Source organism: Aricia agestis, chromosome 8 (genome assembly GCF_905147365.1).
Source record: "Aricia agestis chromosome 8, ilAriAges1.1, whole genome shotgun sequence".
NCBI lineage: Eukaryota > Metazoa > Arthropoda > Insecta > Lepidoptera > Lycaenidae > Aricia > Aricia agestis.
The window spans coordinates 10192186-10206169 of record NC_056413.1 but is presented as its reverse complement, the minus strand read 5'-3'; the positions used below and the strand labels follow the sequence as shown (position 1 = coordinate 10206169).

Here is a 13984-nt window from a genome sequence, read left to right as displayed (position 1 = left end):
TTAAAAACATACCATTTAATGTCAATTTTATTACCTTTTATTCATTATAATAATAACACATCATTATAAGTATAATTCTAAGCAATTATCCATCAATATAATTGTTAAAAACAAAAGTAACATTGTTACTAGTCAAGTTAATTAACATAAAATTGATGTTGTCGACATGTCAATAAACATTCACATTAATATTCTCACTGAATATTATAATCAATATGAAGCATTTTATCACAATGCATGTTTAATATTTAATACATCCTGGGGAGAAAGTTTATGAAGAATTATTTAAGTAGAACATTTTTCCACCGGCTTGTTTTCATTTAAGATATTATCACAGCACTAGTACTAATAAAATTGCAGTGTATAAAAACAACATAATATTTACAACAGATGGAAACCCCAGATGACGTCAGATATAACATATAACAATACAATGTTAGAACATAATATTACACAAAAAATTGGCTTATCTACGATGGCGGCGTTTCTTCTTTTGTGGGCGTGTACCGTTTCCATTTTGAGCTTGACCATTTGAAGGCCCTGGAGGGGCAACAGAAACCAGCGCTGGGCTGGACGCCTGGGAGGAGTCGCCATGACTGACTATAAGTGGCCCGATGGCAATTATTTGCTGTTCACGCGACGAGTTAGAATTGTTGTTGCTCGAGCGTTGGGGAGGCGTAAAATAGCTGGAGCGCGGAGGGGGCACGGGAACCATGCCAGGCGGAGGGACAGGCGCACGTGCGTTTAGATTTCTGATTATATCCCCCGCATCAAATGCGTTACGTATTTCCTGCATTTGCCTCTCCATAGCTTGGATTCTTTCCTGATGCGGCGAAGGTGCCGTCGCAGCTGGTTCCCCGGCTGGTCCATTCAACGCAGCCCTCAGACGCTGACGCATGCGGCGGCGAGCGTTACGCGACAACGTCGGTTGTTGCTCAACATTACCATTATTCAAAGTAGGCTGTGCGGCTACCGCATTACGTGCGGGGGCTGAAGGAGCATTCATTTCGTTCTCAATGGCTGCAGTAATCTGGCGATCGATCACGGCGAGAGACTGTGACAACCTCGTTATATTGTTGTCAATGTTTTGAAGAATATTGTTTGAGATGTTATTACCATTGCTCACACGGTTGGCAATCCTGAGCACGGCTCTCGGTTGTGATTGGTTGGCCAATTGATCCTCAGGAGTACGGCGAATGCATAATTTTGTGCTGATATGAGCCGGCGCGGTTAAGGCTTGAGCATCTAAATCTTTCACGAGTAAACAATGCCCTCGTTTTTTCAATGATCCTTCGCAGGAACGAACTGACCAGACCTAAAAGTAATAATTATTTTAAAGTAAAAAATCATTACATAATATATGTTTGTTTAGGGTTGATGCAATAGTTTTTTTCAGATATAATATTATATTACAAAGTAAAAAGTATTTAATAATTATTTTAAAGTAAAAAACATTACATAATATATGTTTGTTTAGGGTTGATGCAATAGTTTTTTTCAGATATAATATTATATTACAAAGTAAATCTATCTAAAACCTTGAAATTTTGTTCATACATACAAGTCGCACCTACATTATTTAGTATAATTAGATCAATGTGACCTGAAACTCAATTGCTCGGATGTACTAAAGTATTATAATTTTATTGACTTACACAATCGGAGAAAATAGCTTCACGATCATTGCCACATATAGTTACAGTATAATTAAATGCATGAGCAACCCATGGTGTAGCGGCCATTGATAGCCAAGCAAAAACAGAATCACCTGAAAATAACGAAATTGTGTGTGTGTTATAATCATGATCTCATTTAATTATTCCTAGCCAACCTAAGTATTAAACAATTTATATGTTACGCTCAAAGCCCGAAAACGCTCAGTGAGCGGAAAAATAGCCCACAACGCATTGTGGTCACAGTTAGGGAATGCAATCTTGATCTTGCAAGATCAAGATTCCACCAAGATCTTGAGTGATTTTCCAAGATTCAATCTTGAAAGCCATCAATCCTGAATTTTGAAATCCTGTTCGCGATCTTGACAAAATAGTTCAAGATTGTAACAAGATTTTGAGAATTTCAGACTGTTCATACCTGCGCTGCAAAGCGCGAACCACAGATTTAAGGGTATATAATATAGAAGACAGATAAGCGCAGGCGACGGACAATCCGTGACGCACTTTTTTAGTCCGTGGAAATAGAACCTATGCAATTGCCAAATTATATGCAGTAACGCACATGTCTGCGCTGCGCGTCGTATGCGTTACTGCATACAGGTTCTATTTCCACGGACTAAAAAATGCGTCACGTGTCGTCTGCGCTGCGCCGATTTTTATGTTTCAAAAAACTTGAATTTGTAAAAACAGTTTGTTTTGTTTTACTTAATATTAAAATATTGGTTACTATCAATTTGCAGCAAAAAAAAACGATTTTTTTCAATTATTTTGCTCAATCTTGAAAATCCCGAAAATCTTGATTCGCGACCAAGAGCTCGACCCGAATCTCAACAATATCTCTAACTGACCAATCTTGGTTCAGAAAAAAGACGCCAAGATCTTGAGTAGTCAATCTTGGCCCAAGATTGCATTCCCTAGTCACAGTGAACAACCACGACGCGAAATTCGCGTTGTGGCTCTAATGAAAACGGCCACGACGCGTTCTGGCAATCACAAAAAGACCATAACGCGAAATTCGTGTCTTGGGCCGTGGCTGATATGCTATTCGTTTTTCTTGATTTGTTCTTGATTGATTAATCGTCTATAATAGGTATGGAAGATTATATTTGAATTACCACGCATACTACAAAATATTTTTTCTTTTACTAAATCACTGCATAACGTGTTTACCATTATCTTAAATATAAGATTCTCGTGTCACAATGTTCGTTCCCGTACTCCTCCGAAACGGCTTGACCGATTCTCATGAAATTTTGTGAGCATATTGAGTAGGTCTGAGAATCGGCCAACATCTATTTTTCATACCCCTAAGTAATAAGGGTTCTTCACCCTTAAATATTTTTTTTTAATTTTGGACGAATCTTTTTATTTTAATTTTTTTATAATGTGACATTCAAAAATACATACAATCCTAAATTTTTACTTTTTTATCACCAACCCCTATTTTTTAAAGCCATTTTAGTAATTTAATCATTGTTCATCCCCAGTCGATAACTGATCAATCGTTCTTCTTCTTCTTCTTTTAAAAATGGCCGCCTCGGTGAGTTGCCAATTCGTTATTTCATTAGTTATCCCCGCCAGTTGTCTACAGGTGTCATGTCAAGGGTTACGTCAAGCCACTGTCAGATGCCCATTAACATTGACTTGCCCAATCTTATATATAAAATTCTCGTGTCACGATGTTAGATACCGTACTCCTCCGAAACGGCTTTACTGATTTTTACCAAATTCTATATTATGCATATTCAGTAGATCTGAGAATCGGCTACTGGGTACTTTTTATATTGATAAGTCCATTTATTGAATAAATAATAGTAAATTACTTATTACTAGTCGAGACTGACGGCGACCATTATTTGTGCGACGGGATAGCGATGGACATTGCCATGGTGACATACTTATTTAGGCACTTTAATAAAATAATATGGGCGAAATACTTTATATAGCAAAACAACGTTTGCTGGGACAGCTAGTTATTTATAAAATATCCATAGTTCCATTATACTATCCGTACCTACTAATATTATTACTGTCTGTCTGTCTGTCTGGCGCAACGTAGTTGCGGGCATCAACTAGAAATATTATATTTAAATTATATAAATTAAAATAAAACTATATTTTTATTATTTAATGACATCAGATTACTTTTAAACTAGCGACCCGCCCCGGCTTCGCACGGGTATAAAATATATAATATAGCCTGTCACTCACTGAAAAAATTATTAAAATCGATTCAGTAGTTTTGATTTATATTCATAACTACCCGTGGCCCGCATTGGTTGGTACCGCTACAAAAGCTACGTCCCGCAATTTTTAAGGTTGGGTTGTACCAGAGGCGTGGTTAAAGTTAAAGTTGGACAGCTGGTCCAACAAAGTTAAAAATGAACGTGAGCGGGGGCGCTGCTGGTAAAGGAGAACTGTCAAAAATGGCGTTTTTGTATGATGACAGCGTTAGTTCTTTTTTTCGCCACGTGCATTTAAAACCTTGCCGAGCTCTATGGTTATGGTTAAATATGGCATCTTGATGGCGTCCATTTTTAACTTTAACCAAAGATTTGACATTTTGCATTGTAGTTAAAGTTATAGTTGTTACAGTTATAGTTAAAGTTAGTTGGTGCAACCCAACCTTAATCTGTAATATCTTCGAAAATATTAATTTAAATCATATGCTGTAAAGAGCCATGTAGATCTATATTAAATCAATTATGTATTTAAAGTATTAAATTGAATAAGGATTAATGCTGTATTGGTTAAAATCGCTTCGAAAATTAGCCATTATTTGTAGTTAAAAGTAAATGACAAAAGTTATTAAAGTACAAATATAATTAAGGATTTCGTGAAATTTTCAAGTGCCTCGCTGTTACTATTATTGATTACGAGCAAAAAAGGCCAAATAAATCACGTTTCTTGTAATATGGGAGGCAAGCCCACCTTAAATATTAACTTTATTTTATTTTTAGTATTTGTTCTTATAGCGGCAACAGATATACACAATTTGTAAAAATGTCAGAAGTCTAGCTATAGCGGTTCTTGAGATACAGCCTGGAGGCATATAGACAAACAGGCAGACGGACAGACAACAAAGTCTTAGTAAACCCTATTATTAAGACTTCTAAAATTTTCACAGATTGTGTATATCTGTTGCCGCTATAACAGCAAATACTAAAAATAAAATAAAGTATAATATTATTTAAGGGGACTCCCATACAAGAAACATGATTTTTTTGGCCTTTTTTGCTCGTAATCAATAATAGTAACAGTTAGGCACTTGAAATTTTCACAAAATCCTTAATTATATTTGCACTTTAATAATTAATAATAAAATTAAAATAAAGTAATTGTTTAAGATGGCTCCCATACAAAAAACACAATTTTTTGTCTAGTTTTGCTAAGATAAAAAAAATATAAACAATGAAATTTTTTGAAATCTCTATTAACAATATTATTAACTATTGTATATAGAATTTTAAAAAATATATATCTTTGACATTATTATTTTTTTAAATATATTTTTCATCGGTCGAAAGTACCCAAATTTGAGGTTTTCGAACCTTTAAAAATTCATATCTTTAAAAATATTAACTTTATCGTAAAAAGTCATAGGACCTTTTTTATTGGTATTTCAATGAAGAATATAAAAAAAATTGTTTGGTTGAAAAATAACAATTCCTTGCAATTGCTTAAAAAATTTTTGTTTAAACAATATGGCACCGGGTTGCGCCCTGCCAACATGCATTTATATCATCAGGAGGGCAATTTGAAGAGGATCGCATAAAAAAATTGAGGTGGAATAGTTTTCGGTACTCATGCGCCGACTCGTGCTAGTCTATTTCGCTTTATTACATTATGGCTAGCCGTTTTGAATAACGTATGGCGCCGAATGCATTCCGGTGATTTTTCATTCAGCCGCATTCAATCTAGCTAATCAATAAATCGCTGCATTACAAAACGGCCCTCTTTCTTAAAACAGCTAGCCGTAATGTAAAAAGGCGGATTATACAATCCTGCCTGCGACAGATATACAATAAAGATAATAATGATAAACACGTTATGCAGTGATTTAGTACAAAAAAAATTTTTAGTAGTATGCCTGGTAATTGTAATATATTTTTTTAATTTAATTATAATTGATTAATGGTCCATAGGTATGGAAATACCTATGGACGATTAATCAATCGAGAACAAATCAAGAAAAACGCATAGCATATCAACCACGCCACGAATTTCGCGTTATGGTATTTTTGTGATTGCCAGAACGCGTCGCGGCCGTTTTCATTAAAGCCATAACGCGAATTTCGCGTCGTAGCTGTTTCACTGTGACCACAACGCGTTGTGAGCTATTTTTTCGCTCAATAAGCGTTTTCGGTCTTTGAGTGTAACCTTTTATATATTAAGTACTTACTAGATATTTCTATAATTAAAAAGAATATGCCCATATTAGCAATACGAATTGCAGTTACAAGCCTGCCAGGTGTGGTAGCAATTTGCCATGCTTGTAAATATTCTCCATTTTCAGTCCGACCCTAAAAAATTAATAAAAAATTGCATGAGTATGACATTTGCTTAAGACAATAAAGTTAAGTATTTTAAATCTTATATTCATACAAAAGTCACACAGAACAATATGAAAAAATATGTATGAACTTCACACCACCCCAGTCTGGTCCTGAGGTAAGTTTTCACAGACTTTGTGTTTCAAACAGATATGAAGAAAACAAAGAAAATATATTGTAAAGTTTAATATTATTACTTATGAAACTACAGTAGAAATTTACAGTAGGAAAGGTATTAAGAAGATTATGTTAATTATGCACACAAATATCAAAAACAATTGTTACCTCCAACAAATCAGGACGGTGGTAGTACCGAAGGTGATTAAGTAAGCGAGCAGCTGGTAGTCTTTCGTAGTTTCCATTTTTACAACAAAGACAACGAAACAGTCCCTTGCTTGATTGAGGTGTACTGGCTGGCAGGCTCTGAAATGTTAAAAAAATATTGCAAATACCATTGCAACACAACTGCAAAAATCTTTACTCCACTACAATTAAAACTAAAAGAATGGGACTTATGAGAAGAACAAATTGTACCTCAGGTGTGGTCTCACTGTCTTCTTCTTCATTCATATTATCATCCTCAGGCTCTGAATTATTCTCCTTGGCTGGGGTGCTACTCTTAGATGATCCACTAGTAGCAGCACCACCAGTTTTCTGCAAAAAAAAAAAAACAATAAAGTACTCATTTTTGCTATATTTTACTAAAAAAAAAAATTATCTATATGTATAAAAAGTTACTGGATGAAGGTCTGAAACGGTCATTACATAAATTAAAAGAAAAGGGCCGGGACCAAGTCTTAACACCCGAGAAGCTCAAGAAGGCCCAGGAAGCAATTGCTTAGGGGTGCATTAAATATGCTGATCTATCACATAACAGAATCAATGATTATGTTTTCTCATTTGACAAGATGTTAGACGACAAGGGTAACACAGCAGTATACCTCTTGTACGCTTTAACTCGAATCAGGTCTATAGCCAGGAATGCTCAAATATCAGAACACGAATTACAAAGCTATGCTCAGAAATCAAGCATAAAACTGGAGCATGATGCCGAATGGAAGCTCGGAAAAGTGCTCCTTAGGTTCCCAGAAGTCATATTGAAAGTGGTTAATGATCTGTTGTTGCACAGCCTATACGAATATTTATATGAAATCACAACAGTTTTTACAGAATTCTATGACAAGTGCTATTGTATCGAGACAGATAAGAGTGGTAATATTGATAAATATACCACGAGAGGTTGATGTTGTGTCAAGCAACCGCCAGAGTGATGGAAAAATGCTTCTATCTGCTCGGCATCAAGACCGTCTCCAAAATGTAGGGCATCACATTTTTATAATTTATTAATAAAAGTGCAAAAAAAATAGATTTTCAATTGTGTTAGTAACGCTAAAACTCGAAAACGGCTGAACGGATTGGGCTAATTTTAGTCTTATAATATTTGTAGAAGTCCAGGGAAGGTTGTAAAGTGACACGAAGTTCACCGGGACAGCTAGTTAGTAATAAAAAGGCTACATACCAAAGTTTTCAATTTTCTAAAGTTAGCTATCAATTCCTCCATTGCATAATTTCTTGTGCCAAAGAATAACGCTCTGCAGACAGGACACACATCAAGACGCATTTTGCAACGCCCGCATACATGGTGTCCTTCATTGCATTGGAAAATTTGTCCCGTTGGAATTTCATAGCACACAGGACATTGTAACAAGTCATCTAAATTAAGTAGAGATTCTGCCTAGAAAGTAAAAGTGATAGAAAAAATAATATTAATTGAATCCACATACTTAAACTGTTTAATTCATAGACATTATTATTCATTTGTTTAATCTTCTCAAATGTTTTGGTAGTACTTGATTTAAATTCAATTAAATTTCATTTTCAGCAAAATTTTATAATAATGTATGGTAAGAAATAGTATTATAAGTATGTGATATCTTTAAGCGAGCAATTCTTGTATATATATATATATATATATATATATATATATATATATATATATATATATATAATTGGAATCTCAGAATCGACTCCAAAGATTTTCATGAAATGGGGGTTTCGGGGCCTTATTGCTCAGAATTATTGAAGGATATAAATTGGAAGAATGGTCTGAAGATAGTTTCACTTTTCAATTGGAAAAGAGAAGATAGTCTATGTACCATCGAGTCGTCATTTGGTCGGATCATATTGTCAATTTAATGTAAATTGTGATCTGTCGGCTGGGTTTAATGTAATGCCTGCCATAAACGCTATGGTCTACCAGAGAGGTCCACCTGTGCAGATAGACCGGAATGTGTGTGGGAAACGGGAATAGACCTATGCAGTTTTTTGGACCTGCGCAAAATCTATTCCCACACACATTCCGGTGTACCTGCGCAGACATATTTGCAGAGGTGGCCCTCTCTGGTAAATCGTATGGCTTACATAACGCGACCAAACTACGTAGGTCCCCCATCTGCCTAGGAATTAACTTCTCTGATAGTACATTGAATCTTTGAAGTTTGAACAATAGCTCATAACGAACTTTATTTGAATTCTATACTCCTATGCCCTACCCTCATTTAAAAACATAATATAGTAGAATCAATTACCATTTACTTGTATGATGTATCACCTTACTACGACAAAAATTAGTTCACGATTTAAAATTGCGAAATTTCAATCGTGTTCGTGGTATTCATCAAGTACCTACGTGATAAACACACGAATGTAATTTTTTTTTGTATATTACAGAAAACTGTACAATATTAAAGTTTAGTAAAATAAATAAGGAACGAAGTAAGTATATAAAAATCAGCTGAACACGTTTATCGACCAACCCACGACCAACCAACAAGGTGAAAATTGAAACAATGGGTGCTTTGACATAATACGACATAACATATTATTTACCTTTACTTCAGATTTTTCAACCATGTTTAACGTTTGTTATGCTACTAAATACATGAACAATTACATTTATATACGCACAACACTAATAATAGAAATTAAGACGCCTATTTTTATCTACAATGTACAATCCAATCTTCAACCATACAATATTTCTTTTAAAAAATGGCCGACGATCCGCAACTGTCCGCAAGTCACAACGCAACTAGGCTTGTCGAAAAAATATCGATATATCGATATTTTTGGGCGATACGATTACGATATATCGATATCAAATTTCCGATACGAAATTGTATCAAAAACGATATTTTCCGCTTTTTAATTTCGTACTTAAGTTGATTTTCAAGTTGGCAACTCTGTCTTTAAGTTTTTATTTTTATTTTATAGTACCTATATTTACTTTCTTCTAAATTCAAAATTATTGTCGAAATTTCATTTATTTTTCTTGTTATTAACTCGACACTGGCAGAATGGTCAATGGTGCAACCCTGCATCTTTGGGTGCCATTAAATTAAGAAGAAGAAGAAAGTGACATGTGTCAGTTCAGTAAAATTTATCAATCTTTGGACTGGGTTGCACCAGAGGCGTGGTTAAAGTTAAATTTTAAGTTAAATTTATGGTTATAGTTAAGGTAAATTTAACTTTAACTTTATCCTTAACTTTGCCCGGAGAAATTGACAGATGACAGCTGATCCAACAAGGTTATAAATGCGCGTGGGCGGGGGCGCTGCTGGTAAAGGAGAACTGTCAATAATGGCGGTTTTTGTATGATGACAGTGTTAGTTACTTTTTTCGCCACGTGCATTTAAAACCTTGTCGAGCTCTATGGTTATGGTTAAATATGGCGTCATGATGGCGTCCATTTTTAACTTAACCAAAGGTTTGACATTTTGCATTGTAGTTAAAGTTAAAAATAAAGTTAAATTTACAGTTAAAGTTAGTTGGTGCAACCCAGTCTTAGAAAAAAAGGATAACACTACGATGTTACCACTTTTAAATTTCTTCACTTTTTTGACGGACTATACATTAATTAAAAAAAAAGGAAATTGGTCGAAAAATTTGACCGATATATCGATATTTTTTTTGCGATATATCGAGACCGATATTGGTATTTTTTTCAAATATCGATGTATCGATATATTGATATTTTCTTTCAATTTCGACATCCCTAAACGCAACGTCTTCCAGTGTTGCCAGATGGTCTCGGCGACGTACCTCTGCACTAATTTGATTTCTCCCCAGAAATCCCCTAGAATACCCTCACCAAGCGGATGCAATTTTTTGAAGCGGCGGTCATGTCGAAATGATGGAGATATTACAAAAAGTATTTATAATAGAACATTGATTGACAGGAGTAAGTTTAATTTGCTTTTTGGTTACAGAAGACTTTGATTATAGATTAGTTTCGACATAAATTCTAAATCACAGGCTCGCGGAACGTGATATATTATGGTAAAAAAATGTATTTGACGTGTTTTTTGAATTTCTCCTAAAAATCCTCCAAATTTTTTTTTTTATGAAATAAGGGGGCAAACGAGCAAACGGGTCACCTGATGGAAAGCAACTTCCGTCGCCCATGGACACTCGCAGCATCAGAAGAGCTGCAAGTGCGTTGCCGGCCTTTTAAGAGGGAATAGGGTAATAGAGGAAGGTAGGGAAGGGAAGGGAATAGTTGAGGGTAGGGAAGGGAATAGGGTAGGGGTTAGGGGATTGGGCCTCCGGTAAACTCACTCACTCGGCGAAACACAGCGCAAGCGCTGTTTCACGCCGGTTTTCTGTGAGAACGTGGTATTTATCCGGTCGAGCCGGCCCATTCGTGCCGAAGCATGGCTCTCCCAAATATTTTTTCCCCCTATTTTGACCCTATCTTGGTCGAAAACCCCCTAAATCTAGGGGGAAATCCCCTGATTAACAACACTGACGTCTTCTCCACAGATAACCTACGTCTTCTCTGCATCAGATTAGGTATGTCTCTACATATACTAGTAATCTGTGGTCTCTGCATTCGTCATTCGACTCGACCATAAACACGAGACATTGATGCCAACCACAGAGGGTAAGGCATAGATAGACTTAATATATTATACTGTCGTTATATGTTATATGTTTATGGGGTAAGGGACCGTGTAGGGCATAGACTTAATATTATACCTATAGGTACCGTACTGTATGTCTACATATACCGTACGGTACGCATTTAATTAGTGGCGTGTAAAGGCGATAATGCTATAACATGTTTTAGAATTAACGCGATAATTAACGACGTTTCTCGTTAGTGTGAACGTTACTGAGACTTCGATGTCTGTACTTCTGGCTGTCTGTCTCCAGGCTGTATCTCAAGAACGGCTCTATAGCCGTTCTTGAGATACAGCCTGGAGACAAGGCTAGCTATTTAGCCTTCTGAAATTTTCACAGATTGTGTATTTTTGTTGCCGCTATAACAACAAATACTAAAACAAAATTAAATTAATATTTAAGGGGGGTTACATACAATAAACTTGATTTTTTTGGCCTTTTTTGCTTGTAATCAATAATCGCAAGAGGTACGCACTTGAAATTTTCACAAAGTCCATAATTGTATGTGTACTTTAATGATTAATAATATTAAAATAAAATAAATATCATACAAAAACACAATCTATGGCCTATTTTTTCTGTACGGAATCCTTCGTACGCGAGTCCGACTCGCACTTGGCCGATTATTTTTGTGTGCGTGTGTTGTGTATGTTACTGAGCTCTTCCTTAACTGCTGGACCGATTATGATGATTCTTTAATGTGTGTGTTTTGGAGTATTCTCCAAAACACATAAACTATGGATCTAAACCATTGTTTAGATCCATAGTTTGGTCCACTGGAAAATGCCGTTTTAATTATTTTTTGTGTAATATTTGTACCTAGTTATGTACAGACTGGACAAAGGTTTGGGTCCGCTAGTATTTATAATTTCCTATCATCCCATTCCTCATCCGCATCCTCTTCCTCAAAAAATATCCTCTTCCTCATCCGCATCATTTGCGCGTGACAATTCCTCTTCCTCCTCCTCTTCCTCATAATCACTTCCTCAACAACCCTAATTCATAATACGAATCATAATATGATTCTTAATATGAATCATCATATGATTCATGATATGATTCACAATATGAATCACAATATGAATCATAATATGATTCCTAATACGAATTATAATATGATTCACATTATGAATCACAATATGAATCATATTATGAATCATAATATGATGAACAATATGAATCATATTATGAATCATAATATGATTCACAATATTATTCACAATATGAATCATAATATGATTCACAATATGAATCATAATATGATTCACAATATGAATCATAATATGATTCACAATATGAATCATAATATGATTCACAATATGAATCATAATATGATTCACAATATGAATCATGATATGATTCACAATATGAATCATAATATGAATCATTTTTTAAATCGCAAAACTCTGCTTTTCATATCTAGTACGAATAATTTATATAAAATATTTTGTCAGTTTAGACAATTCAGTTGCTGAATTGATTGAAAGGAATTGCTAAATGTGATCATTTTAGCCCCGCAGATTTAGTGATATGGCTGATACACTTAATCATGTCAATTGCTAATCAAAATAAACAAAAAGAACTAAAGGCTCCCGCAGACAGGCGCGATATATCGCGCGTTCTTCCTCACACAGCCGCGATTTTATCGACCGATATTTCTTACGAGAGAACACGGCCTATGTTGCCAACTCTTCAAAAAATTTTCTCCTAAAGCATCTTTTAATTCAGGGACTGTATACCGGTATTTTAATTTTACCGATATTTTCCTTAAAATATCGATTCACGTATCGATATCACTCGAAAATATTGATATTTTAAAGGGATATTTTTTATTAAATTGATATTTCATATTAAGTCCAGCGTACTTGTTTATTGGAGGTCAGTGTTTAAAAGCCACTAAATTTCGAAGAAAACTTACCAAAATATATAATTTATCATTTGGGGTACGTTCCACAAAATTATCAATGACGTCATTATTCTTGCTTATGTAATTTTTAAAATGACCTTAAAAGATGGGTCGAAGTGGACTTTTTTACATATTATGCAAAATAATTCGTTAATTTGAATTTGAACAGAAATAATAATAAGATATCTAATCTAATTATTATAATAAAATATGATTAAATCAGACTTAATATGAAATTCTAATAAAAATGATAATAATAGTACTAAAAACGAAATAAATATATGTTACTTCCAAAAATATCCCCAAAAAAATTTTGCCTCTAAAATCCCACAATATTTATTTTTTCTCAATAAATTAAAAAAATAAATTGGTACATCTGGCAATACTGCGTTCTTGCATATACTTATATGCAAGAACGCAGTATACTTCCATTGCGGCGTTTTATCGCAGCAGTGTGTAACTACATGAGCGTCCTCATACAAAATGTACTGAAAACATATTATATCGCGTGATCGATCGAGCGATATATAGCGCCTGTCTGCGGGAGCCTTTATTTTCTTTTATAAATATACTGGTTATACTTAAAAATAACATAGTTTATACTTAAAAATATCATACAAATAAATAATAAATAAAGAAAAACCATAAATAATTCAATTGGTTACTAAAACATAAATACTCAATTAAAAGTAAATACTGAGTGTCTAAATTTATTTTTACTGAGTATTTACTCTGGTCTGCAGGGAATGTGGAGCGGGCTTAATTTTATGACAGAAAGGAGAAGGCGAATGCAGGTAAACTGTCATTACCAGTCATTACTCATTTGTTTTCGATGGTTTGCCAAGTTTTGTGATTTTTATTCAATTTTATTTTGCAAGATATCAAGATAT

At 34.5% G+C, this 13984-nt stretch overlaps 1 protein-coding gene across 1 annotated transcript; it reads right to left on the bottom strand.

Annotated features, from left to right (window-relative positions):
* Positions 1-178: 178 nt before the first annotated feature.
* Positions 179-9299, bottom strand: LOC121729866. The gene is made up of 7 exons (XM_042118531.1): positions 9116-9299; positions 7746-7961; positions 6761-6880; positions 6512-6649; positions 6076-6196; positions 1656-1768; positions 179-1315 (listed from the first exon to the last, which is right to left on the bottom strand). The coding sequence occupies exons 1-7, from the start codon at positions 9137-9139 to the stop codon at positions 467-469; spliced, it is 1581 nt and encodes a 526-aa protein (XP_041974465.1). The 5' UTR covers positions 9140-9299; the 3' UTR covers positions 179-466.
* Between the last annotated feature and the right edge of the window lie 4685 nt (positions 9300-13984).

Bases quoted from the DNA above. Each gene is read 5' to 3' on its own strand.
- LOC121729866 (XM_042118531.1), bottom strand. From the start codon at position 9,139: ATGGTTGAAAAATCTGAAGTAAAG. The intron at 7,962-9,115 runs GTAAATAATATG...TTTACTTTCTAG, and splicing joins TTGAAAAATCTGAAGTAAAG to GCAGAATCTCTACTTAATTT. The intron at 6,197-6,511 runs GTAACAATTGTT...TTAATTTTTTAG, and splicing joins ACCGTCCTGATTTGTTGGAG to GGTCGGACTGAAAATGGAGA.